We start from the raw sequence: 26014 nt of genomic DNA on the forward strand, positions 1-26014 counted from the left end.
TGAACATAGATACATAATGTATACTACCCATTCTATCATATTTCAAAATTACAACCTTGTATTTACTTCCAGTGAAGCTCGCTGATAAAAATACTATGACTATACCCTATCTTCCTTTATCATACTTAGAAAATTTATTGACTTCAACATATGAAACCTACATCTCCATTATAAGTGAACTTAACCATGAATAGTGTTGTCATAAATGACAACATCCAACTGCATTCCCAAATACTAAGCTAACAATTGGTTATATATGCACATAATTGTTTAATCCTAACATCTTGAACTCCTCTAGGTTGTGAAAGCTGATGGATATGCAGGGAATTAAGGAACCATAAATACCACATCCAAACAAAAAATTAAAAACAAAAAGATACAAAGAATAACAAGAAGTCAAAATGAGATGGAAATAAGCACTCCAAGGAGAGCATATGGTTGTGCATATGGCTATAAAGATTAAAATGTCTACCTTGACAATACCTCACTTGCATAAATAAATTGGTGATGCATTTGGCTTACTATTTTATTGCATTATATGGACATATGTAGTTAGAAACATGTAAATTGTACTTTTTTTAGTTTGGTGGAGGTGTCTACTAACACAATTGTACTCTCTCAATTCAACATTAGTCCTGCATTCACATGTTTTAGAAGGGTTTGCTCTCATGCGTGGGTCTTTTTACATCCACATTTAGGATAGCTACCATATTGCATTTTTGTAATTTTTAATTATACTTTTCTAATTGCCTTCTTCATTCATTTCATTTTGAGAGGTTTGCTCCCTAGATTTTTTTTACATACACTATTTACTATATCTAATATGCTCATTAATTTAATAGGTTATAATACATTCATTCATTTATTTATCTCTTATTCAAATATCACTCTAGTACATATAGAAACAATCATAAATATTAATGAGTTCGAATACCAACAGAGTTCTTAGTGACTTGTAAAACCATCCAAAATCTCTTAAATAATCACACCAATAGAATTTATCAGAAATAGTAACAACATTCCAAATAGCATAATAAAATACACAATAATTATCTTTTAGTGTTTATTAAGATATTTCAATCTTTTTGAAAATAATCAATTACATCTATGAGAATGACGTCTCCCCCTTTTTGAACAAAGTATCACATTAAGAATAATGGAAGAGCACCATGGTTGAGTTCATTCCAAAAGCCATGCACTTTGAGTACACCAACTCCCAATTACTACTTTTAAAGAAGACAAAAAAGTTACAACTCAAAGTTCATTAATAAGTTTCACATGTATCAATAGTTGATTAATTTTTTAGCACTTTTGGTTCACAATTGGGTCATTTGTGGATGATTACTGGTACTTTTGTCTACAAGTACATATGATTTAGAGTGCATAATTATCGAGACATCTTTAAGTCGGTATCAAGTAATACTTTGGAATGACCACTTTTTCAACCTTCGATGCTTAATGATTTCAAAAAAAAGCTTCATTGATACCCAAAAGCTAATTTAAAAAAAAAAAACACTAACTAAAACACATACAAAGACAACAAAAAACATGAAAATTAATACATAGTTTAACAATATGCAAAGTTTACCAACTATTACTACACTTCCATAAATGAGTATGAGCCCACAACACAATGGTAGTTACAATCCTCTACTGATAGAGGCATCCCAAGTTCAAATCCCAGAATATAACATGATGCATATGGTTAAGCTGAAGAATGTGGTAACAAAGTGGGAGTAATAACATAGAGGGAACTAGTGAATGAAGCTAACATTGGCAAAATGAAGGGGCAACAAAGGATGTAAGGAACTGAGATGGTGGAAGGGAGAACAAAGGTGTTTAGTGATGACAACACAAGTTGAATATGTGAGTGAGAGTTGCAGAGGAAAGGATGAACAAGAGAAGACCAAATATGAGGTGATGTGGAGTAGGATGAATGAATGTAGGACTAGTTGGACAAGCATGGAGTAGAGATATGATAGAATCGTGAAAGATGGTGCACGAGGAAGTGGTGATTAAGGAGGAGGATAGTGCATGGATGAGGAAGACAAGGTGGATGAATTAGCAAGAGTGTGGATGGCATAAGAGGTGATGTGGAAATCAAGAGGTGAATGGCATAAGAAGGGTATATGAGATGGTGGTAGGGAGTTGTGTGTGTGCACGAAGACACGGTAGTGATGTGGGTAGACAGAGTGGAGGCATGAAGTAAGAGGGGTATAAAGATTAGAGGTGAATGACGCAACAAGGAATATAGGAGATGCGATAATCAGAGAAAATTGTTAATGACAAGGAGGTCTGGTGGTGGAATAAAAGTGTTGATCCTTTCTAGGACACATGTATTAATGGATGACCAAATATGACATTAGTGTTAAACCAAGGTTGATGATCTAATTGATGTAATGTAGGGGAGAGGACCCAATAGTTGAGCACCCTAACTTCACGCATCTCAAAATCTTATGTGGAAATTTCAAATCACTTCCATTTTTTTACAACAGCTTACTTGGCAAGTCCCCTGCTTATAACTAAGGTTTCAGAGCCACATTATCAAATATGATGCCACATTAGCATGCGTTTTGCCAAAGTGTCCAAAACAACCTCCAAAAAAAGTGAGACCAATCGTAGTGCATTAAAGACCCCCATACTTGTGCAACTGATGTGGCATCAAAGTGTTGGTTGTTTTTTTTGGAAAAAGGGATACATTTCATTCAATTATGGGTAGTCTCATTAACAAGAACAAATTTAAAATTACAACAATTGGTACAATCTTGTAAAAAATATTAGATATTAAATCATAAGTGTAGATATTTAGTTAACAACTCCTATAACAACCATTAGAACTTTGTCACTTATTGAGTCCTCTTCCCTAATAACCTTAATAGCTCCAATCAAAAGCAAGATCCATTACCAAGCACACTCTTTTAAAATTATTATTTTTTACTTCAAATAGACCCTCATCTAAACAACATACAAAAGAAATCACTTGTATCCCCATCCCACCACAAAAACCTTGATATAACAAATGTTTTGTAAGGCAAGTCACCTAGATAAGAAGAATACTCCACCCGTACAAAAATCCGAACCGTGTCCTACCCATTTTGAAAAGACAGTTATAAACTTTGATCATTCTATTCAAATGTCCGGAAAGACACGGCAACCGTCGATATCTCTCCATCTGACGGTCGAGATGTTTCCGTAGTCAAGCCGTGCTGGTTAGTCTAAGAAAATCTCCATCGTCGCTGACCAATCGAACGGACCAAAACAGTGTGCCACGGATCCAGAGGTAAATCATCCATCTCCTGCGTTCAAGTATAAAATAAATATATTCATTTCCAGATACAATATATTCATTTTAACGATTTCATTGACTGAAGAACTTCAATCGGAATCCACGGTTCGCAGGTTTGAATTCTCTCTTCTGTTCGTCGTATTCGGTACAAAGAATATCTCCTGATCATATAAAATCTTAGGGTTTGTCTCAAGTGTACTTTCGGTCTTGTCGTAAATTGATTAGGGTTTTGTGAACTGTGCAGGGTTTGCTGAAAATGTCAGGGCGCGGTAAAGGAGGCAAGGGTCTAGGAAAGGGAGGAGCAAAGCGGCACAGGAAGGTGCTGCGAGATAACATTCAGGGCATAACGAAGCCTGCTATCAGGCGTCTTGCAAGGCGAGGGGGCGTGAAGCGCATAAGCGGACTCATCTATGAAGAAACGAGGGGTGTTCTCAAGATCTTCTTGGAAAATGTCATTAGGGATGCCGTGACATACACAGAACACGCCAGGCGTAAGACCGTTACTGCCATGGATGTCGTCTACGCGCTCAAGAGGCAGGGCCGGACACTCTATGGCTTCGGCGGCTGATTCATTTCTTCAAAGTCTTGCGGTCAAGAATGGTGTCTCTCGACACCGCCTCTTGTTACAGGAAATGTGTTTACATGTGATTTTGCTGCTTTCAAGCTTTTAGCTGGTTTATGTATTGTAGGCATCGTTTTTGTTGTGACTCGGATACATTGCCAGTGGATCTCTGGAAGACCTTAGCTAGGGTTTGTGATAAAGGTTTCTTCCGAAGGTTAAATCTGTCAGACGTTTAAGTTTCTGAACCTCAAAACTGTACCTTTATCTCGTTCGAATATGCAGCGAGGCGATTCATATTGCTTCAAAGCTGTTTGATTTTTGTAACTTTTAGTGACATTTGAATTAAAAAAACTCATTTAGGTCTGCATCTGAGTTTGTTTTCTCGTTTCCGCGAGTCTCTGAATTTGTACTGGTCTTTTGTAGAGTTGGAATCATCATTATTTCGAAACGTGGAATTATATTTATTAAAGCGTTTATATTTTTAGGTTTTTTTTCTCTTCCTAAGAGATTGTTACCGCTGTCGTGTTCGATTATGCCGCGGGGCGACTTGTTTTACATCAAAGCGCTTCTTTTTTTTTGAACGGATTTTTTTAACGACATATTAAACAAAACAATATATTTAGTTCAATCTGGATTTGTTTCTGTTTAAATGAGCTTTTGAATCTGCACTGGCTTTCTATAAAACTGGTTCTAATATTATTTGGAAGTGTGCAATTGTATTTACTGAAGATGATCCATTTTCACAGTTCAATGTTTTTGCAATGATGATTTTTTAGTATCTGTTAATAAATTCAATGGAAGTGATAGCAACATTATCTAGAAACGTGCAATCGTGTTTATCAAATATAAAAAACATTTGCACAGTGCATTCGTTATTTTGCAATAATGGATTTTTCGTGTGAATAAAGTTTGTGTTGAATACTGCCAGAGGCTTCAGTGACCGATTATTTCTTATCTCTGTTAATGCGTTGGTGTAAGCTTTAGGATTTTTTTTTTTTTTTTTTTCCAATTTAAATTTTTAGATTTCATTAAACAGAAGGCTGAATCGATCAGGAATTGGCTCCTAAATTATCAGATGGTAGTTGGTATGAATTAAAATATTTGTAAGGGTAGCTACTTTATGCATAATATACCATAGAAAAGAGTTTAAATCTTCTACACTCTTTCTACTTGAAATGAATAAATATTCTCCTTACAATAGTAAACAATGTACGGGAATAAGATTTAACTGCAATTCATTTATTCTGGCAGCTGTTCTTGCTTATATACTCCCGCCCTGAAGAAAGCAAGGGAGATCGTTTCTTTTTCAGATTTGCATAGATTTCGGCCTAGAGGGAGTTCTGGTTTTCACGCATTGGGATGAGTTCCCCCCCTCCTTTGATTTTCATTTGCAAGTAGGTTTATTTGTTTCTTAGATTTGGCTAATATCTTTGCTGTGTGATTCCTTCTAGGATATTATCATATGTTTATGTTTTTGATTAATGGTAAAAATAAGTTTTGACCCCAACACCCTTTAAAATCTTGAACGCAACAATTTTTTAATCGATCCACAAGAAGCAACTATTACTGCTTGAATGGTAATAAGGACAACAAACCAAAACTAGACAGGACTGGGAAGGACAAGCTAAACTAGTTGCATCATGTGATTCTGTCTCTTTTTACAGATTCTCCAAGCTAAACTCGTTGCATCAGGTGATTCCCTGTCTCTTTTTACAAATTCTCTAAATTCAAAGGTGATTCTGTGTCTCTTTTTATAGATTCGCTAGATTCAAAGGGACTCAGTGAGATCAATTTTCTCTTTTAGATTATTCTTCTCACACTCAAATCTTCTTTCTGGTGCTAGCATGAGTTTTGTTACTAGGGCCAGCCCTAACACCTATGGATGTGCCTTCTTAATTTTCCATATCGAATCTCTTTAATTGTTTTACTAGCATGAGTTTTGTTACTGGGGCCAGCCCTAACACCTGTGGATTTGCCTTCTTCATTTTCCATATTGAATCTCTTTAATTGTTTTACTTTCTATGAAAGCATGCATACCTTTGAGATTAGTCATTGAATCCTTGAGGCCTTCATGGTTGTGAAGAAGGATTTCAATTCTTTCATTCATATGATACATGTGAACTTCCACTATGGCCTTGAAGTCATTGTTGGAAACAATAACATACAGTCCTTACTGCTAGGTCCCATTTTGTCATCCTCCATTTTACGAAGCTCTTGCAAACCATAATTAAGCTTCTTGATCTCCTTGACTATTCACTTATCAAATTTATATGAATAAGTCTACCTAGCCTTGGCATAATGAATAATATCCATCGTGTTTTCTTGGTGGCCATTAACATCCTCAAGGTTCCTATTGATAGAGATTTCCTTTTAACCTTTTTTCCCTTGCCTTAGCTTAATGAAGAGAAAAGGAGTCCTGCTTCATATTAGAATGTGGGTTAATTGAGGTATCCTTTACATTTGCAGGAATTAGGTCCTCTCCACTATTGAGCTTGCTAAGGGCCTTGTTATCTTTCTCTGTATCCTCTTTTCCCCATTACTCTTAGAATATTTGTTTTCTTGAATTTCATGTGGGATAGCTGCAACCATCTCTTCCTAACTAGTGTCCATGAAGATATTTTCCACTTGATTAGTAGCCTCTTCATCTTCTTTATCTTCTTTGTTCTCTTCCTTGACTCCTCTTCCTCTACTTCCTCTTCATCATTTAATAATATGTTAGAGTATTTCTCTAGAAGCTGGCAGGGCTCATGCTTTGTTCTTGAATTCCTTCTTCACCTTTGTTGTCAACAATTGTTTCTTGCATTTCTTCTTGGGAAGTCTTACCCATGTGGGAAATTTTGAGTCTAGAGATGAGGTCATTTGGTGTAGGGAGATAAGATTTCTACGATTGCTTAGATGATTTTTTTCTTTCAAATTCCTCTCTATTCTTTGTTTTGCGGCTCACAATTTACACAAAGGAATTGGGTAGGCAGGTTGTTGGCACACATCTTTGTATTTTTTTTTCTCCCCCTACAGTGAATGTGCAAGTAAGGTATGGAGAAGCCGTGAGCTGTGATCCAGTTTGTGCCTCCTTCCCTTGTAGAGGGGTTTTCTTTGGTTGATGACCAATTGTTTAACAAAATACCTTTGCAAGTAGGTTATCCACCACAAGATAGATTGTACGTGAATTGTTTGATAGAATGTCCAGTATTGTATCTGCTTTGTTTTATTCAAATACGACTTAGTATTGCTTATTCATATATGCTTGGTATTGTTTTGAGTCATGGACCGCCCATCCAATCCAGTGACATTACAACAGATAGTTAACTACTTGACATTATTAGATAAGGATAATGCAACTCTGAAAGTCACAACTCTTTCTCTCTCAGCAGTTTCCTAGGGTCTCTTAGTGTAGCTTTAGAAGTTTGAATTAGTGAATCAAACTCTCCAAGATACTATTCACTCCCTATCTCAATCATTAAATGTCTTAAACCAACAGGTTGTGGCTAATTCTTCACGCATTCAAGACCTCTCTGAAACTTTTACCACACAAACGACAGGCATTACAAAAGATATCAGCTCTATTATTGATGACTTCGGGGACATTGGAAACCTCAAGGATAATTAGATCAAACTTGTTAATAAACAATCATCTCTTTTGATTGAAATAGAGCAGCAAATTAAAACTTGGGCCTCTATTTGTAAAAACTATAGCACTATAGGTCGAAAAAATTGTCCAAGAGAAGTTGGTAGAAGACCAAGTTAGGTGCTTTAGGGAACTCAACCTTCGGGTTAGAGCTCTTCCTTCATTCTCCATTGATCCTCTCCCCACAGGCTACTCATTTCTCAGCGAGCAACTAGGTATTTTCAATATTACATTAGACAGAGCATGGTTTGGACATGATGGCACCCTTTTTCTTAGGTTTCTCTCACTGTCTGATCGACTACAAGCTCTCAGGGCAAAGAAGAAGCTCTTCCTTCTTCCCACAAAGATATTTCTTGATGAGGACCTCACAAAATCATAGGTAGTTGAACTAAAGCACTCTAGGAGTCGCATGGTAGAAGCAAGGAGTAACGGGAAATGGGCAGTTATAAGTTATTTGTAACTCACCTCCCAAGGGTTGGGATGAGAGACATACCCAAGCCAAATGACAGTTTGAGCACCAATAGTTGGACAAAGTCTAAGACCTCCATTGGCTCTTTGATTGTCAATTGTTGGAATGGCAATGGCTACCCGTGGTCTTTGCTAGGCTTACTTTATGATGCAGTTGGGGATGCTGATTTGTTAGCTGTTACTGAGACTTGTGAGAGTCCTACTCGGCCCCTTCCAGGTTACATAGGGTATCAGTGGCTTTCAGTTTGCAGAGAGGAGGTCTAAGCTTTGGGTGGTGTGTGCGGTTCCGGTGGGGTTGCTTGTTTGATTACAGATGATCTGTTTAGTACTACCACATTGGTTCTTTTTAACACTCATGCCAGATTTATGTGGATTCGGGTTAGAGGCACTAGTTGCCGTTAGAAAGATATCTTCATTGCTGTTTGTTACTTCTCGCCAACTTCCTCACCTTACACCATCCATAGTGTTGAGGACGAGAACCCTTTTTCAGACCTATTCGAGAGCATCTCCAAGTTTGGGGCTATGGGTTACATCATCATCTTATGAGATTTTAATGCACAGATTAAAGATCTCTAGACCCCCCAATATGATCGTGGGTCCGATTTGATTTGTACTACTGAGAGGGATCTTACTAGTATGGGGCTTCAACATTTCTCTGAGGATCACAGTGGACCTCTAACTTGCTATGGTCGTCACCTTCTCTAGCTCTGTGAGTCCTCTGACTTGGTGATTCTGAATGGCCTCTCTTGCTTTTTGGGTTATGAGCTTTTTACGTGTTGGCCTCATAGTGGGGGTGCGAGCGTGGTTGATTATATCCTCATTGTTGCTTCCTTCCTCCCCTCCATCCAAAACTTTACTATCTCCTGTCTTCCCTTGGCTGATCATGCCCTTCTTAGCCTTTCGGTTCGTGTTTCTTCCCACCCTTTATCACCCATCTCTACTCACTTTGCCCAGATTTACCCCCATATCCGTTTTTGTTTTGAGGATAGTGATCAAGACCTCTTCATTTTCCATTTGAGAGGATTCCTCTACCCTGTTAGCATCACGGATCACAGTTGGGTGTTCACCATGTTTCACTCACTAGTTATTGCAATTTGGGAGTCGGCTCTCCTCTCTATCCCTCATCGCTCCATTCCCAGCACTCCTAGATCAGTTCGACATAATACTTGTCCCATGAACTAGTGGTTTGATGATGCCTGTAAACCTTTCCATTGCTCCTTGCACTTGGCTTTTGATACTCATTCCCCCGCTTTCACCAATTTATGACTCGCTTACAAACGCTTTCTTTGCCATAAGAAGTGATTATTTATTACTTCATAGGGCAGATCCCTTCGAGACATGCTTATTGAGTATTTCGAGTTGTTTTGGCGCATCATCTCCCCAAGCATAGCCAACCCCAGTCCACCCTTGACCTTCGCCTCCTTGCCTCCCATGTCTCTATGTTGTATGAAATCTTAGGTTTGCTCGTCCCCCTTCCCAGCCCACTACCCCATTGTCACTTATTCTCCACCTCCAGCATTTACGAGGCCATTAGACTTATGAGATGCAGTAGGGCCGTTGATGAGGAGGGTTTTCAGGCTGAGCTCTTCAAGCTCGGTACCATGATCTTGGGCCCTTACCTCTCTACACTCTTTAATAGAGCGGTTTGTTTTGGTTTTCTAGACTCTTGGTCGAGACACGCTATTCACCCAAGCTATAAGTCTAGGCTAGCCTTTGATCCCAAAAACTATAGGACCATCATGATTGGTCATACATTTGCCAAAATTTATGCTAAAACTTTGAAAATTATTTTATCCAGTGAGCTTGATAGGAGGAATTGCAGGGCTAAGGGTCAAGTAGGTTTTAGGGAAGACTACCAAACCATGGATCCTATCTTTACACTACGGGCCATTATCGAGGAGGCTCAACATCACTTGAAAAAATTCTACTGCTATTTTGTGGATTTTTGGAAGGCTTTTGATTTCATCCTCAGAGTGGCCCTTTTTCAAAGACTAAGAGATATTGGTATTTCTGAGATCTTGTTGACGACTATCATGAGATTATATGAGATAGTGATTGGTAGACTCCAGACCATAGAGGGCCTCTCTGATCCTATCTAGAACACCATTGGGGTCAAGCAACGCTGCTCTCTCTCGTTGACCTTGTTCGGGATCTACATTGATGAGTTCGAGGCTTTTCTCAGTGACTCCTTGCTTCCAGGTGATGGTTGTCATCTACACTAGGTATTGATCTCCATCCTTCTCTTTGCTGATGATGTGGTTCTTCTTGCTTCCTCTCCTGAGGGTCTTCAGAGGCTTTTGGATAGACTTGCATCTTTTTGTGACATGAGATGGTTGTGAACCTTGAGAAGACTCGTGTTATGGTCTTCAATGGTTTGAAGACCTCACATCTCCATTTTCACTTCCAGGGTCGAGAAATTGAGATTACATCATCTTACACATACCTTGGGGTTAAGTTTTTCGGATCTCGTTTCAGCTTGAGATCAACCATTCAGCCTCGGATCAGTAAAGGGTTGGGTTCCCTTGCCATGCTCGAGAGACAGTGCTTTAGACACCCCTTTCAGGATACATCGTTTAAGTTATCCCTTTTGGATTCCTTAGTAAGACCCATAGTGCTCTATGGTTCAGTGGTTTGGGGTCCTTCCCTTTTAGACTCGGATTGGTCCATGATCGAGCATACCTAGACTATGCTCCTCTGTTGTATTATCAGATGTCACAGATCTACCCCCGCTAGTATTATTTTGGCTGAGTTTGGTGCTCACCCATTCCTACTTGCAACCATTTTTGACTTGATTTGGTTTCTCCACCATCTTTGTGGCGTTGTTGACTCGGAGGAAGGCCAACACAGATACCCTTTACTTAGCCTACTACTCCTCAGTTGCTATTGCAGACTCCGATCCTACCACTAGAGCCCGCGGTTGGTATGCTTAGGCTACTATTCTGCTGAGTTCAGTTGGGATCGACATTGACTATCTTCCTCCCTACTAGTTCTCATTGGATGCTCCTGCTCATCTACTCCCCTCTCAATAGGAGTTGAATGAGCATGTCAGACTTGACATTTACAAGAAGTATATCACACGGACATAGGTGGATCCTCTAGGGGGAGTACATCCAAGGATGACTTTCTACACCGAGCACTTCTTAGATATTCGAGATGGGATTATTGTACACCCTGATTACTTACATAGATATTGGACACATGCCCTACGTATCTCCCTTGGCTCCTTCAGGGTGGGCTCTCATAGACTCCAGATCTAGGTTGATCACCAAATTGCTAGAGAGGATCGGGTGTGTACACTTTGTACCTTAGCAGAGGTAGAATCTGAGATTCATTTTCTTTTAAGATGCCCCATATAATACGAGATTAGAGGGAGATTTTACTGTCTGTTTAGAGATTGCAGATCCCTCTCGAATTTTTTTAGGTACACCGATCAATGTTACATTGCACTCTATCTCCATGAGTCCTTACAGTTTCATGACCATACTTTACAACTATCGTTTCCCAAGAGTCAAACACAGGCACAACTTATTACGACCTTCTTTTTGCCCTTAACTTCGGCTCGGGGTGTGAAGTGATTATCAATTTCCCTAACATGGGCCATTCCAGATCTGTGAGACCTCACAGGGGACCTTTTTTTTCCAACAACACTCCTCTCATAGCACTTAGCCTCATCATAGGGCCTCTAGTAGCCGCACAGATTAGTCACTGTTGGACTTTTCCCCTATGAGGACGAATACCTAATCTTTTTCGTGATGTCTCCTGCTTTCTTTTTCTTTTGTTGTGCTTGTTCTTTTATGGACACCGTTTGGTGCTTCATCTGTCTGCTTTTTCTTGGTGTAAGCTTCCAGTTCCATAGAGCCACGTTGTGGTCTTTTGTTGGACATTAATAAATTTATCTTATCTTATCTTATCTAGAATTTTTTCCAAAATCCAATTTTTGCAATAGACTTAGACTTTTAAATACTATTCCATATTTGAGATTCATTTATTGTGACTTTAGATTCAAGGAAGCAATCCAAATACAAAAAATTGACTAGGTATTTCTCTTTTATGATAGCATTCCACTCGTTTTCATCTTCAAAGATCCTCCATATCTATTTGGCCAAGTGAGCTTTATTGGTCAAACAAATTGATTTGATCCTATTAGACGAAGTAAATTAGTTATCTTGGAGGTCCACATAAAGAAGAGTTTGGTTATTCAAAAAATCATTTAGGACCAATCTACTATCAATATCATGAGCTCCTCCAAACTTCTTAGAATCTTTTAAAGGGGTATTGAAGTACCCCATGACCAACAACCTCATATTGGAAATAAAAACCTGGCATTCTCAAATTTTCTTTAAAATACTTTGTAACCATTCTTAGAATTGGGAGCATATATGTTTGTAGCTACCCATTCAAATTTATCCCTTATGTGATAGAACCTAATAGCTAAAATGTTGTTACCAATAAAAATAGGCTTACCTTCTATATTGTTGAGATTCCAAAAGATGACAATTCCTCTAGATGCTCCTTCAGAGTCACATGCCTCAACTCCACCATTCTTGAAGAGTTTAATTTTTTTAACTTTCTCTTTTGACATTTTGGTTTCTAGAATCACTAGTATATCTAGTTTGTGGTTACACACCAAGTTTCTTAGCACATCTTGTTTATGATGATTATTTAATCCTCTTATATTCCATGATATAATATTCATCTTTTATCTTTTAAGAAGGCCTCTTAGATGGTCATTTGTTTTCCATCTGCTATGTTTTGTTTGGTTTCTAGTTCCCTTTGTTTTCTAGCTGCAAATATACTTGCTCCTGACTTTTGAGGACCCACATCAGCTTTCATCTATATAGAAGTGATTCTACCATGGAATAGAGGGGATTCCATGATTTCATCCTTTCTTCATGTAGTCTTTGATCCTCCATTATTCTTGTTTTTGACTACTTTCCATTCTTCCTCTTTTTGTTCCTTTAGGTTTAAGTCATCTTCCAACCAAACAAATAGTTGTAACTTTGTATAGATTTGCTATTCACTAAATTGATTTTTATTTTCCTTGTTCTGGTTGATTTCTTGGGGTTGATTATCATAATATGCCATTTCTCTTCCCCAACAATATTATCTATTACCTTATTGAAATTAGGGTCTATTATTTTCCCTTCTTCAATGATAACATGTTCCCCTTTTCCAATGCATTTGTTTGATTCCTTATTCTCAATAGATAGAGTTCTTTGATCTTCTAACTTTGTTCTTTCATTTTGTAGCTTGTCTTCTTTAGTTTTGATACTCTCTTTATTCTTTGCTTGAGAGATACTTTTTCCTTCAGTTTGAGTTGTCTTTTTCCACACTTTTTTCCATTCTTTAACTTGATCATTTTTTTGTTCTTTTTCTTAGCAAGTTTAAGGAGAGATTGCTTTTCCTAGTGTCCAACCTTCTTACAAAAGTAGCAAGAAAATGATAATGATTCATAATCAAATTCTTGGGGCCATTTTTCGAGTTTAGAATGGATATGTATAGTATGAGGAAGATCAATATTTTGCTCAATATTTGCACAAGCTCTAGCAAAAATAAGCTTCAATCTAACCATAGTCATCAGATAAATAGAAAGTAGTTCTCTGAATGAATTGCCAAACCCTTGAAAACATCTTTGTTCCAATATTCTAGTGGGAGGCCTGGAAGTCTAAGGCAAATAGGGATAGATGAGAAAAATGATTCATTCATATCCATGTTTGTTGATCATTTTTGCAATGCTAGGGAAAGTTTTCCCATCATCTAGAGTCCTCCACATAAAACATTTGAAAGATCCTCTTCATTAGAAAACTCAAAGAAAAAGAAGCCTTTCTCTATCTCTACAACCTCCACTTGACCCTTTAAATAAAATTTTATTTTATGAAACTTTTGATAACATCAATGTTTGGTCAAGATCTAGAAAATTTTCTAACAAGGGTTAAAGCTATTCCCAAGACCGAATGGTCAATGAGAGAGTCTAGAATAGAAATACCATATACCTCTTTAGTGGATTTAGATATGTTGTTAATGTTTTTGAAATATACATTTACTAGATGTTTGATACCAATGAGTGAAGACTACTTACCATGACCCACATAGATTTGATTGTTTAATATTGTTTGTTCCAGAGCATTGACTAGTCTTAGTTTGGGCTCTCTTTTTGATGACATTGCCTCCAATTTTGTCATTGTTGTGGCCCATAAGTATTGGGTTGGTCTAAACCCTATTGAAGTTAGAGTTACCAATAGTCATCCTAGTAAGATTTGGTCCCTTTCCTCCATCTTTTCCAGGGGAAAACCCCATGCTTTGCCATTAGTGCTACCAATTTTTGGTCTTGCAACTTGGCCTAGACCAGCTCGAGCTCCCTTTGCTTTTTGCACCATGATGTGGATGTTATTATATGCTATCAATGTTTAACATATATGATTATAATGACAATCTACTATTTGGGTTGTTCATTTCTCACTTTTATATTGTCAATGAATTGATTATTTTCTCCCATGTTTTGTCTAGCAGATTTCCCTAACTTGGGTATGAAACATAATAATTTGCATTTCATTTCCTTGAAGATATTGTTTCATATGCTTGAGTTTTTATCTATTACTAATTTATAACCATTAACTTTCCTTTTTATTTATCATTTCTCTTTTTCTTGTACACATATTACTAAGATTATAGCTAATATTGAGTTTCTCCTTGGGAAGTGTTTAACTAAGAAATACGTGTTTGTCATTTTCATAAAGCTTTTAATTGAGGGTTTGCATGGTAACTTGTGAAATTCTATGATACTTCAAGGCTCTTTTCAAATGCTTAGACATGTGGTTGCATTGTGAGCATTTGGGGACTTGATTACTATTGAAAAATTATGCACATGAATTCAAACTTAAAATCAATCCCTTATTAGTATCATGTTGTTGATGCATCATTGCATTTGATTAATTGACAACATGTTTTGAAGGGACCTTAAATCCTAATACAACACAATTTTAATTGAGTGACTTGAAACCCTCAACAAAAGGTATGCAATAAGCTCCACTAAGAGAAATTACAAAAGGAAAAAATAAGACAAAGATGAAGAAAGGGGAGCCAAAAAGCACACTTCACCCACAAAAATGATCTGGTGGTAAAGAAAGGATAATATAATCAATCATTAGACGGTCCCACAATGGAAATAACAAGATTTAAGTTTTTCCCTTTGATCCTAGCTTGTGGGATCGAAGGGTCGTGTCAAATTAAGGAGAGGGGTTCTTTGAATATTTTCTTTTGATCATAATCTATCCCTCTTAAACCTTGTCCACCTCATATTTCCAAACCAATAAGTCCACACAATGACAGGGACAATAGGCTCTCCAAGGGCATGGATAGATGAATAGCTGACAATTGTAGAAGACACAACATTTACAACGAAAACATGGAAAATAATCTCCTTAGGGGGAGAAGTAGAGGCAACATCAATAGTTGAGTTAATAGATTTACTTGTAATAATGGCAATAATCATGCCTTTAATTTTATCATCAGAAGGAACAACAAAATCACACAAAGAGGAAGAACCCATAATGGAAGCAGGAGGAGACTCAACATCAAGAACCAACTCTAGATGATTGGTAAGCACATCTAAATGAAGAGATCCCTTAAAGATTATATATTTATGAGTATAGGCACCCTTCCACTTCGATGAAGATTTTTTCGATTTAGCTTTATCTATCCTACATTTATCCGTAACATGCCCAATCTTGAAACACTTTATACATCTAAAAGGGATGCCCTCATACTCCAATGACTAGATCCAAGAACCCTTTAAATACTCCAACTTAATCTCTATCGGTAAACCCTTAAAAGAATAAATGTCAACAAGAATGCGAGAAAAGGTAGAGTGGAGAATATCATAGGTCTCCTTGTATACCATAAGAAACTCTCTAGGTGCATCACCAACTTCTTCTAGTATAGAATTCACGCAAAGATGAAGAGGGAGGTAGGGAAGCATGACCTAGATAAGCATCTTACAAAAATATTTTGAAGAAAGGTTGGTATCCTCATGCCATGGATTCATCATCAAAGGGAAGTGATTCTCCTAAGTAAAAAATTGCTTGTAGAATAGTTTATCTATCTGAAACATTTTAAAACTTGGCGACCAAAAAATATCTTGGCTAAAGAAAAAATAGTTTATCTATCTGAAACATTTTAAAACTTGGCGACCAAAAAATATCTTGGCTAAAGAAAAATGTGAACCAAATCTATAATAATAGGCTCCCAATGATTAATTATCCATTGGAGAAGGCGAGGAAGGGAGGTCCAAAAGCCCCTAATATACAAATGTTAGCATGAGAGGTCAAATTAGAGGCCATCATATTGATCTCTTATACTGTCTCCTCTTCTATCATGATGTAAATGGATCAATAGACTAGAAAACGAAAAACCCCAGCTTTATGAGTGCTAGTCACATATGTTAGCACGAATGCTCATGATATTCCTTTGGCGGAGTATCCTATGCATTACCAGAGCATGTAGAGATTGTAGCATGATTGACATGTTGCATTCATGACTATGTTTCTCATTGATGTTAACATAGCAATAATTCTATGAAGACTGGCAGAGTAAAAGATAAAGATAAAGGTTGTAGGGATAGAGAATTAATGGTTAGATCGAGCCCATTTAAGGACATGTTCTATACTATGTCCTGATGATGAGGTTAAGTGTGCATTAAGAAAGGAGAAGATATATATAAGATACACTTGACTTACAGAGAGATGTGTACATATAGAGTATTATGAGAAGCTATTTCTAATGAATAGATTATATCTCCTAATAGAGATAGAATTGTGATATAGAATTGTGATATACAAAGTTAGATAGTGACATAAGATAGTATGATGATGATGATGTAAGAGAGTGTGCAAGGTCTGAGGTTGGACTTATGAGAAGTTGTAAAGACTGTGAGCTAGTGTTGTATGATTGTAATAAAATTAATTATCTTAATATGGTCCTATTATAATTAATTGGGAAAGCCTCAAGGTCGACTCAAGGAATTTTTTTGAGGACACAGTATAAAGGAAGGATATTTTCCTTGTTTGGAAGTGTATCAAGTGTCTGGATTGTGTGAATAAGATCAGAGTATTTGGTAAATGCAAGTAAGCGATCCAAGGGATTATTGGATGTAGAATTGGTGATATGGTATCAAGATAAGACGAAGAAGCAGCTTGGTTGACAGGACAAAGGAATAAGTACAAGTACATTTCATTTCTATTATTTTCAAGGAATAATACAAAGATCAGTTGGACAATAAATTCAATGATCTTTCCCCTAAAGCTGTTTGGACAGTGGGTCCATCTGTCTTCTACAACTCCTAACATGGTTAGCACAAATCCTAACAAGGATTCAAAGTCTCCTAATAGGGAGTGATATGTACTAAATGTATTTTATTGACTTCTAACAGGGTGTTGTCCTCTAATAAGGAATATTTATATTAGTACTTCATTTTTTGGGTACCATCCCTACTGGGGTTTTCCATTTCGACCAAGGGTTTCCCTAGTTAATATATCTGGTGTTATTGTGTATGAGTATCTTGTCATGGTTGATGATTATATTTCTCATATGGTTAAGGATTAATAAGGTTAATATTTTTCATAATAGTTGGATAACTAATTCACCCTCCTCTCACTTATATTGGTGGGCTTTACTTTCTAACAATTGATATAAGAGCCTCATGTCCTTGAAGTGAAATCTTAATAGCTTTGGGAGATTAATGGCGAGTCACTTTAGAAAAGAAAGTCCTAAGTTAGATGGAGGTAATTTTGACACTCAGAAGATGGAGCTTCTTGGTGAGATATTATAATTATGTACACAATAGAGTATTCCGTTTCTAGATCCAGAATCTTTTTGTTGCATACAAAAGAATAGAAGCAAAGTAAAGACAAATCTAGACCCAAAGAAGACAGGAAGATCAAATAAGGTATTGATCTACTTACGAAAAGAGAGCTAAAAGATATGATTTTTTTTGTTTGTTGGACATGTAGAGAATTTGGTCATTTTTCATCCATATGTCCTAAGAGAGGTAATAAAACTAGAAAGAATTCATAGTCTGATTATGAAGAATTTAAAGCAAGTATGGCAAGATTATTGAATGATAGTAATGATAAAGATAATGAACTTCAATTAGTTGAGAAAGAGGACATATTAGAAGAAACAACTTTAGTAACTATTGTTGATGTTTATGAAGAAGAAGATAATCCTAGATCTATTGAAAAGAATGTAGAAGTTTTCTTTGAGAGTAACAATGACTTGCAAAATGATGTACAAATTCTTGAGCAAAGAGAAGAACAAAGAACTAAACCTAGAGAAGAAATAAGAGTTGAGATAGAAAATCCTACATCTAACAGGAATTTGGAAAAGAATCACCCTACAAAAGAGATTATTGGAAGAAAAGAAAAAAGAGTGATGACAAGAAATAAAGTACATGAGGAATTATATTTGATTTCTCAAGTTTAACCTAAGAGCGTAGATGAGGCATGGAAGGATGATCATTAGATTCAAGAAGAACTAGATGAGATTGTGAAAAATGAGACATGGGAATTGATTCCTAAACCTAAAGACAAAAATGTTATAAGAACAAAATGGGTATTCAAAAACAAGATGAACGAACAAGGTGAAGTTGTGAGGAACAAAAAAAATTTGGTATGTAAAGGATATTCATAGCAAGAAGGTATAGATTATGAAGAAACATTTTCCCTTGTAGCCAAAATGGAAGCAAGAAGAATGTTCTTGACTTATGCAACAAATATAAAATTTAAAGTGTATGGGATGGATGTCAAATCAACCTTTTTGAATGGAGAATTTGAAGAAGAAGTCTACATTGAGAATCCTGAAGGATTTCCTTTGACAGAAGAAAAGGATATGGTATGCAGATTGAAGAAAGCATTGCATGGTCTAAAGCAAGCACCTAGAACCTAATATGCAATTTTGGATAAGTATGACATATAACAATTTGCATTTGAAAGAAATTGAAAATGGTATGACATATAACAATTTGTATTTGAAAGAAATTGAAAATGGTTTGTTAATCATTGTGAAATTTTATGATGACATAATCTTTGGAGGTAATGATGATGAAAGTGATAAGTTTGCTGAAGAAATGAAAAATGAATTTGAGATGAGTATGATTGGTGAGATGGAGTTTTTCCTATGTTTATAGATTATGCAAAACAGTGATGGTGTTTTCATATCTCAAGCTAAGTATTTGAAAGATTTGGCTTGGAAAGTTGTAAGCATGTTGGTACACCAATGATAACTAGTCACAAGTTATCTAGAAAAGATGAGACACCTACATTTGAGGAGAAGAAGTATAGGTCAATGATTGGAGGTTTGCAATAATTGACTCACACCAGAACAAATATAGCAAATGCAGTTGGGATAGTAGAAAGATTTCAAGCTGATCCTAAGGAATCTCATTATGTAGCAATAAAGAGGATATCTAAATATTTGAAGGGTACACCTGATTATGAATTATGGTATGATAGATCAAGTGATTTCACTTTATGTACTTATACTGATGTAGATTGGCTAGGCAATATGAATGACCAAAAAAGCACCAGTGGTCGAGCTTTTTTCTTGGAGGAATATTGGTTTCTTGGCTAAGCAAGAAACACGATTGTATTTCACAGAGTACAACAAAAGCATAATATGTGTCAATAACAAACAATTGTAATCAAATAATATGGCTGAAGCAGATGATGAAGGATATTGGGATAGAGTTTTCGAAACATGTTACCATATATTGTGATAACACAAGTACAATGAGGATGTCTAAGAATACTGTATTGCATTCTAATACTAAGCATCATATTTTGAGAGAGAAAGTAGCTGAGAAAGAAATAAGATTGGACTATGTAAGTACAAAAGATTAGCCTGCAAATATATTTACAAAGCTTTTGCCTAAAGATACATTTAATTTGATTAATTGCAAGGTATGCTTGGGGTTATGCTTCAACCTACTTCTAGTAGATGATGCAAATATTGCATCAGTCCAGTGGTACATAACACTATTTTTTGATTGGATTGAATGCCGATGCTTCTTATATGGGGGAGTATCTGAGATGAGCAGTCATCTAGGACTCTTGATAGTTGATTTAGAATAGTGTCTTTGGACATTTGAGATGATATAAGACTTGGAGAAGATGATTGATGCATTAAAACCTTTGTTATTGATGTTAATGGGAAAAAGTATGCATGAAAAAAATTTCCTATGTATGAATGAGGGAGAGATTGCTTGAATGGGGGAGAAGATCCTCTAATAGAGGAGAGATTGATTAATGAAGGAGAAATTGAGATCTCTTATACATGAGTAAGAGAAAGTCTTATTGATGTCAATGGGAAGTAACATTGAATGGGGGATAAATTAAGAGTTGATTAGTGTAAACAACTAATGCTGATCCTAAAGAAAGAGATGCATAAAAAAGTAGTGTTCTAGTGAGTTTCAGACTTAATTGATGAAGAGGGTTTGAAAAGAAGAGAACAACAACTTCAGCAAAGTGTTGATTTGGTATTCTTGGAACTTGTATGTTTTTAATCTATGTTGCCATCAATGCCAAGGGGGGAAATTATTAGCATGAATGTTGATGGTATTCCTTTGGGGGAGTATCCTAAGAATTTCTAGAGCATGTGGAGATTGTTAGCATGATTGACATGTTTCATTCATGTCTATTTTTGTCATTGATGTCAACATAGCAATATTTTTGTGAAGACTGGTAGAGTAGCAGACAGAGATCAAGGTCATACAAATAGAGAATTGATGGTTAGGTCAAGCGCGGTTAAGGAAATGTTCTATACTATGTCTTGATGACGAGGTTAAGTGTGCATCAAGTAAAGAGAAGATATGCAAAATATATGCTTAACTTACATAAAGCAGTATATAGACAGAGTATCTGATGGTAGTTTATGATGAATGGATTGTATCTCCTAATAGATATAGAATCATGATATGTAAAGTTAGACAATGAAAAAAGGAAATCTAATGATGATTTAAGAGAGTACATAAGGTTTGAGGTCACACATGTGAGAAGTTGTAAAGATTGTGAGCTGACAGTGTTGTATGATTGTAATTAATTATCTTAATATGGTCCTATTATAATTCATTGGGAAAGCCTCAAGGCTGACTCAATGAATTATTTTGAGGACATGTTATGAAGGAAGGAAATTTCCCTCATTTGGAAGTGTATCAAATATGTGGATTGTGCGAACAAGAGAAGAGTATTTGGTAAATGTGAGTAAGTGATCCAAGGGATTATTGGATGCAAAATTGGTGATCTGGTATTAAGATAAGAAGAAGAAGCAACCTGGTTGATAGGACAGAGGAAGAGGAAGTAAAAGTATATTTTATTTATATTATTCTACAAGGAATAATACAAAGATTAGTTGGATAATGAGTTTAGAGATCTTGCCCCTAAACACTAGTACATTTGACCCCATTTTTAGACCAAAATTTTTGACCATCTATTAAAATGTTTTAGATTGGTCGAAATATGCAAGGAAAAATATCTTTTTTAAAAAATCCATGCCCGTGTTGGTCGAAATAAGTGTTGGTCAAAATTTTGACCAACACGGGCTTCATCATGTTAAAATGAAAAAGGTCAATTTTGCTCTACTTCATTGTTATGTTGCAATTTGACCGTGCATGGGAGCTACATGCTAGTTGAATACACAAGCACAAGTGCGAGAATCGAGAATTGTGGGTTTTGTGTCCACTCCCATGGCTTCAAAGCTTAAATTGGTAGATATTTTTATATAACCCCAATTTCATTTTGCCCATGTTTTGAGAAATACAGGGGTTACTACAGGAGTTGATGGGTTGAATGTGAATGAATGGAAACAAATTGGTAGTGTTCCTGATAGTCATGAAAATTCATCATAGTGTTGTTTGCCCAACAATTTTGAGGAGGGCGAATGAATGCAAGTTTTTATGTTGCGACTCCTATGAAAAATTATTCCCCTATTTTTGTAAAAGAGGAAAATTTGGTCGTGGAGGCAGATATGGAGTCGCTTTTGTTGGATATTTTGGTAAGTGTTAAATTTATGATGGATCTTTATTTGTTTTAGTTGTTCTAGGATGAGATTTTCTGTTATGTTTTTAGGCCATGGTGGCCGTAGTGAATTCTCTAGGGTTTGTTGTTTTAAATTGGTTCTTTATTGTACAATTATTTCTCGTATTTATTGCTTATGATAATTTAAGGGCTTTTAGTTGAAATTAGTTCGTAGATCTCGATTGAGTGAGTCATATTGATTATGTTTTAGCTTTGATTTCAATATGACCCACATAATTTGGTGTTATCATGTTAAAATGAAAAAGTTCAATTTCGCCCTATTTCATTATTATGCAATTTGATCGTGCGTGAGAGCTGCATGCTGATTGAATACACAAGCATGCCGGTTGAATACCCCAATTTCATTTTGCACAGAAGCTTGATCATATACGTTTATGGGTACTTTCTCATGATGACTGATAGGTTTTTCATCAGGACAAAGAATGAAATGTGTAATTGCAGGAATGCATTTGTACACGAGATTCTCTTGCTTTACTATGGTTTAATTCCACTCCTCTTTTGAAACATCTTTTTTTAGGAGGGTTACAAATATTGTGTTTCAAAGAGGCCTTGATCTTGCAACTGCGAGGAGCACGTATGTCACCACTTACATATGAATGATAGTTAAAAGTATTTGTCCTCACAAGGCCTCTCAAAGGATGGCTACACAAAAGTTCTCAAGGTTTTCTCATATTGACATAAGGGCTAGGTAGATTTCTCAACCCAAATTTAATTTTGTTCAAACTAAAGCAATGAAATTGGGATTATTTTAGACATTTTTTGCATACTGACATCTTGGGCCCTCTATTCCCATGGGATGAGCAAAACCACCAGCTATTTTGTAGAGGGCGTCTAGGTTCTCATTAGCACAAATGGTATTAACAGTTGGCTAAGGAGACTATAGAGTGAACAATGCAAAAGATTAAGGGCATCCTCAACATCTTGTACACAATCTCTAGGTATTTTAATATTATGGTTTGCAATATGACTACCTCTCTGTCTCTAGGGTTTATGGTTTCCCCGACTTATGGCTTCTTTTATACTTATCACATTTTTCTACCATTGGTTCGAGTTTGGGGTTTCCTGCATGTTTGTTTACATGAAATTGCATGTGTAAAAAATACTTATGTTTTAAATTTTTTTTATGTTTTTTTCATGTGCAAGAATAAGTGGTAAACCTACTATTACAAATATAGAAAGTATAGGATCAAATGAATGATCTCTAAATTTTTTGGGAGAAAGTATAAGGTAATAGTGAGAAGGCATCCTATACCTAGGTATATGACATCTAGATTTCCTATACCCTCCAAAATAACTTCAAATTTAAATCCTATGTTAGTGATGAAATGTGGTTTCTATTTCCACTCATTAAAATTTCATGTCTGATTTTTGTATTTTTTATTATGTTATAAGTTTTCATTTAGCATAATTAGGCTTCTATCTTACATCAGTTTGTTGTATCTCCTCAAATACAACTTATTCCAATTCATTATCATCAAAGGATCATTTAGTAACTTAGTGCTTAAGTCATATTTGAGCCTATTGGGCCATCATCCTTTTGATTGTACAATTAAAAATAGTGGGTCACCTCTCCCTCCTCTTCTAATATTCTATCCTTCCACATTTCTCTTTAATTTACACCAAATAATATCAATTATTTTCAAATGGAAATAAACTTGATGAGGCTATAGGCTTGATTGAAGTGCATGTTTTAGATAGATCATTCTTTAATACTGAGGAGTTTATTAATCCATGAAGGGTGTAAAATGAGTACACAAATATTTTTTTATTAGTTAAAAGGGTAAGAGTTGTGTTATTATAAGAATAAATTGCATCCCTTTTTACTCATGTTTTTCTTACCATTAAATATTATTTGGCTATGTTTATAATATTGAGATCTCATTGAGCTGGTTATTAGAAATATAAAATTAACAAGGAATACATATTTCTATTTTTTTCGAGTAATTTTTTTTTTCATGCTCCTCTACTTCCTTTTGCTCTATCATGGATAGTTCAAGAGCATCATTTGTAATACCTTCATTTGAAAAATGTGATAGATTGACTAGACAATAAGCAAACATGTCAACTTGATGTATCTTCAAAGTCTCTTGCATTGATTCATAATTCACTAGTAAAAGAAAGATGAAGAATAAACTTAAGATAAGAATTAATAGAACCTCCTACCTCTTCTCAGGATAATATTTACCTAAGAAGGAGAGTTTGAATTTGAAATGTAGCTATTTTTTAATAAGCTTGAGCATGCTGAAAATTATTGTTTTAGGAAACAATTTGATGACATGAAGCAGCTTGTGAAGCAACATAATAATGATTTTCCATCTTTTTATTTAATATTTTAATTTTATTTATCATCTCCACAACCTTTTCATCTAAACATACAAGTTTTGTAGGTATTGCAAATGAAGATGATAAGATGAAATCTCATGCACTTATTGCAACACATGTTAATAGCTAAAAGATACTAGGAGAGTGATTGGGTTTCAATTCAAGTTTGTGAATGGATAAACATGTTTTAGGTGATAAGTATTAGGATTGTTTTGAGTTAAAATGAATTGTAAATGAGATTGAGTCTAGTAGATGAAAGGACTTTTTTTTGTATCAAGAATTAATGCATGATGTGGAGGAATATCTAGGAAGGGTTTTTATGATGTTAAGAGTCAAAGGATTAGTGGTTGGGGCCTTGACTATTGGGCAAGGGATTAGAATTTTAAATGCATCCATAGATAGTCTATGATAGTTAGTGAAGTCAATGAATGCAATCAACACCTTTCTTGAGTTTCTAGCATTGAGGATATAAAGGATAAGAGTCTATTTGATAGAAATAGGTGTCAAATAATTTATTTTAATAAAATATATTATGCTTGTATTTATCAATAGGTATCTACTATTTGATACACCAAAAGATTCATATCATCTTGAGAGATTTATTTTCACCAATCAGTAGTCAAGTATTTCATTTGACTTAAGCCATTTAAAAAGTAAACTTGGCAATAGTACCACATTTTAAATCTTTTTCCTCCAACTTGTCAACAATTTTATAACAACAACTCTTTCAATTGAGAGTGTAAGCAAGAAAGAAATATAATTAAATACTAATTAATCTTATATACAATATGAATAAAAATTATATTCTCCTCATTCTCAAATAAAATCTAATATATACACAAAATATTTCCAAATGTTTCGACCTATCCTTTATACTATATACAAAATTATCCTTGTTTTTAATTCTTAATCCAGTGAGAATGATGAAAATAAAAGTTTTAAAAATAATTTTACAATTTATCTAATATAAACATTATACATTTGCACATATAATAAATCTTGTCAACTGAAATAAAAGTAAACCTTTGTTCTATTGTAATTTATATTCTTTTATTAAGACTGTTGCGTGTCTTAAAATCTATAGATTTTGTATTTCATTTATTATAACTTAGTAGTGTGACTACCTTAAGACTAATTTGTATTGGTCCATGCAGTAGCACATATTCGAAATAGTCTTGCAAAGGTTAAAGAGAGGCCACATATAGACAAGGTATATCTCCCTGTCTAATAAAATATACCTATTTTTAAATGGTGCGTGCTATTTTTTTTCCAATTCCTTCCTATTGGAAATTCAGTATTCTAAACTTCACTCTAGGTTTCTCTTGAACTTTTTTTTTGCAATTCATTGTATATAGTTTACTATCATCTTTTCATATAAAACTCACACAAAATCATTGATTAGAAATTAATATGTATTTTTTTGTTATATGCTACCAACACAATTCATAGTTGAAAAAAATGCATAAAGAGCTAATTACAAACAGCGAGTCAAACTCTATAGACCATGTACTAGCTAGCTATCATAGATTATTGAATTTTACTTTATTTCACTTGTTCTTGTAATTCAATTGAACTTTCTACTCTGGTTAGAAACATTATTTCTATTAATATTTCTAAGCGAAGATTTGTCACAATATTTGGTGTTTGGAAACTCTACAACAAGT

General features: G+C 35.3%; 1 protein-coding gene across 1 annotated transcript; it reads left to right on the plus strand.

Moving 5' to 3' along the window:
• Window positions 1-3258: 3258 nt before the first annotated feature.
• Window positions 3259-4215, plus strand: LOC149578227 (histone H4). The gene is made up of 2 exons (XM_089827861.1): window positions 3259-3399; window positions 3531-4215. The coding sequence occupies exon 2, from the start codon at window positions 3543-3545 to the stop codon at window positions 3852-3854; it is 312 nt and encodes a 103-aa protein (XP_089683987.1). The 5' UTR covers window positions 3259-3399; window positions 3531-3542; the 3' UTR covers window positions 3855-4215.
• The last annotated feature ends 21799 nt before the right edge of the window (window positions 4216-26014 follow it).

Source organism: Cupressus sempervirens, chromosome 1 (genome assembly GCF_028749045.1).
Source record: "Cupressus sempervirens isolate cs-2001-9-10 chromosome 1, ASM2874904v1, whole genome shotgun sequence".
NCBI classification, from domain to species: Eukaryota; Viridiplantae; Streptophyta; class Pinopsida; order Cupressales; family Cupressaceae; genus Cupressus; species Cupressus sempervirens.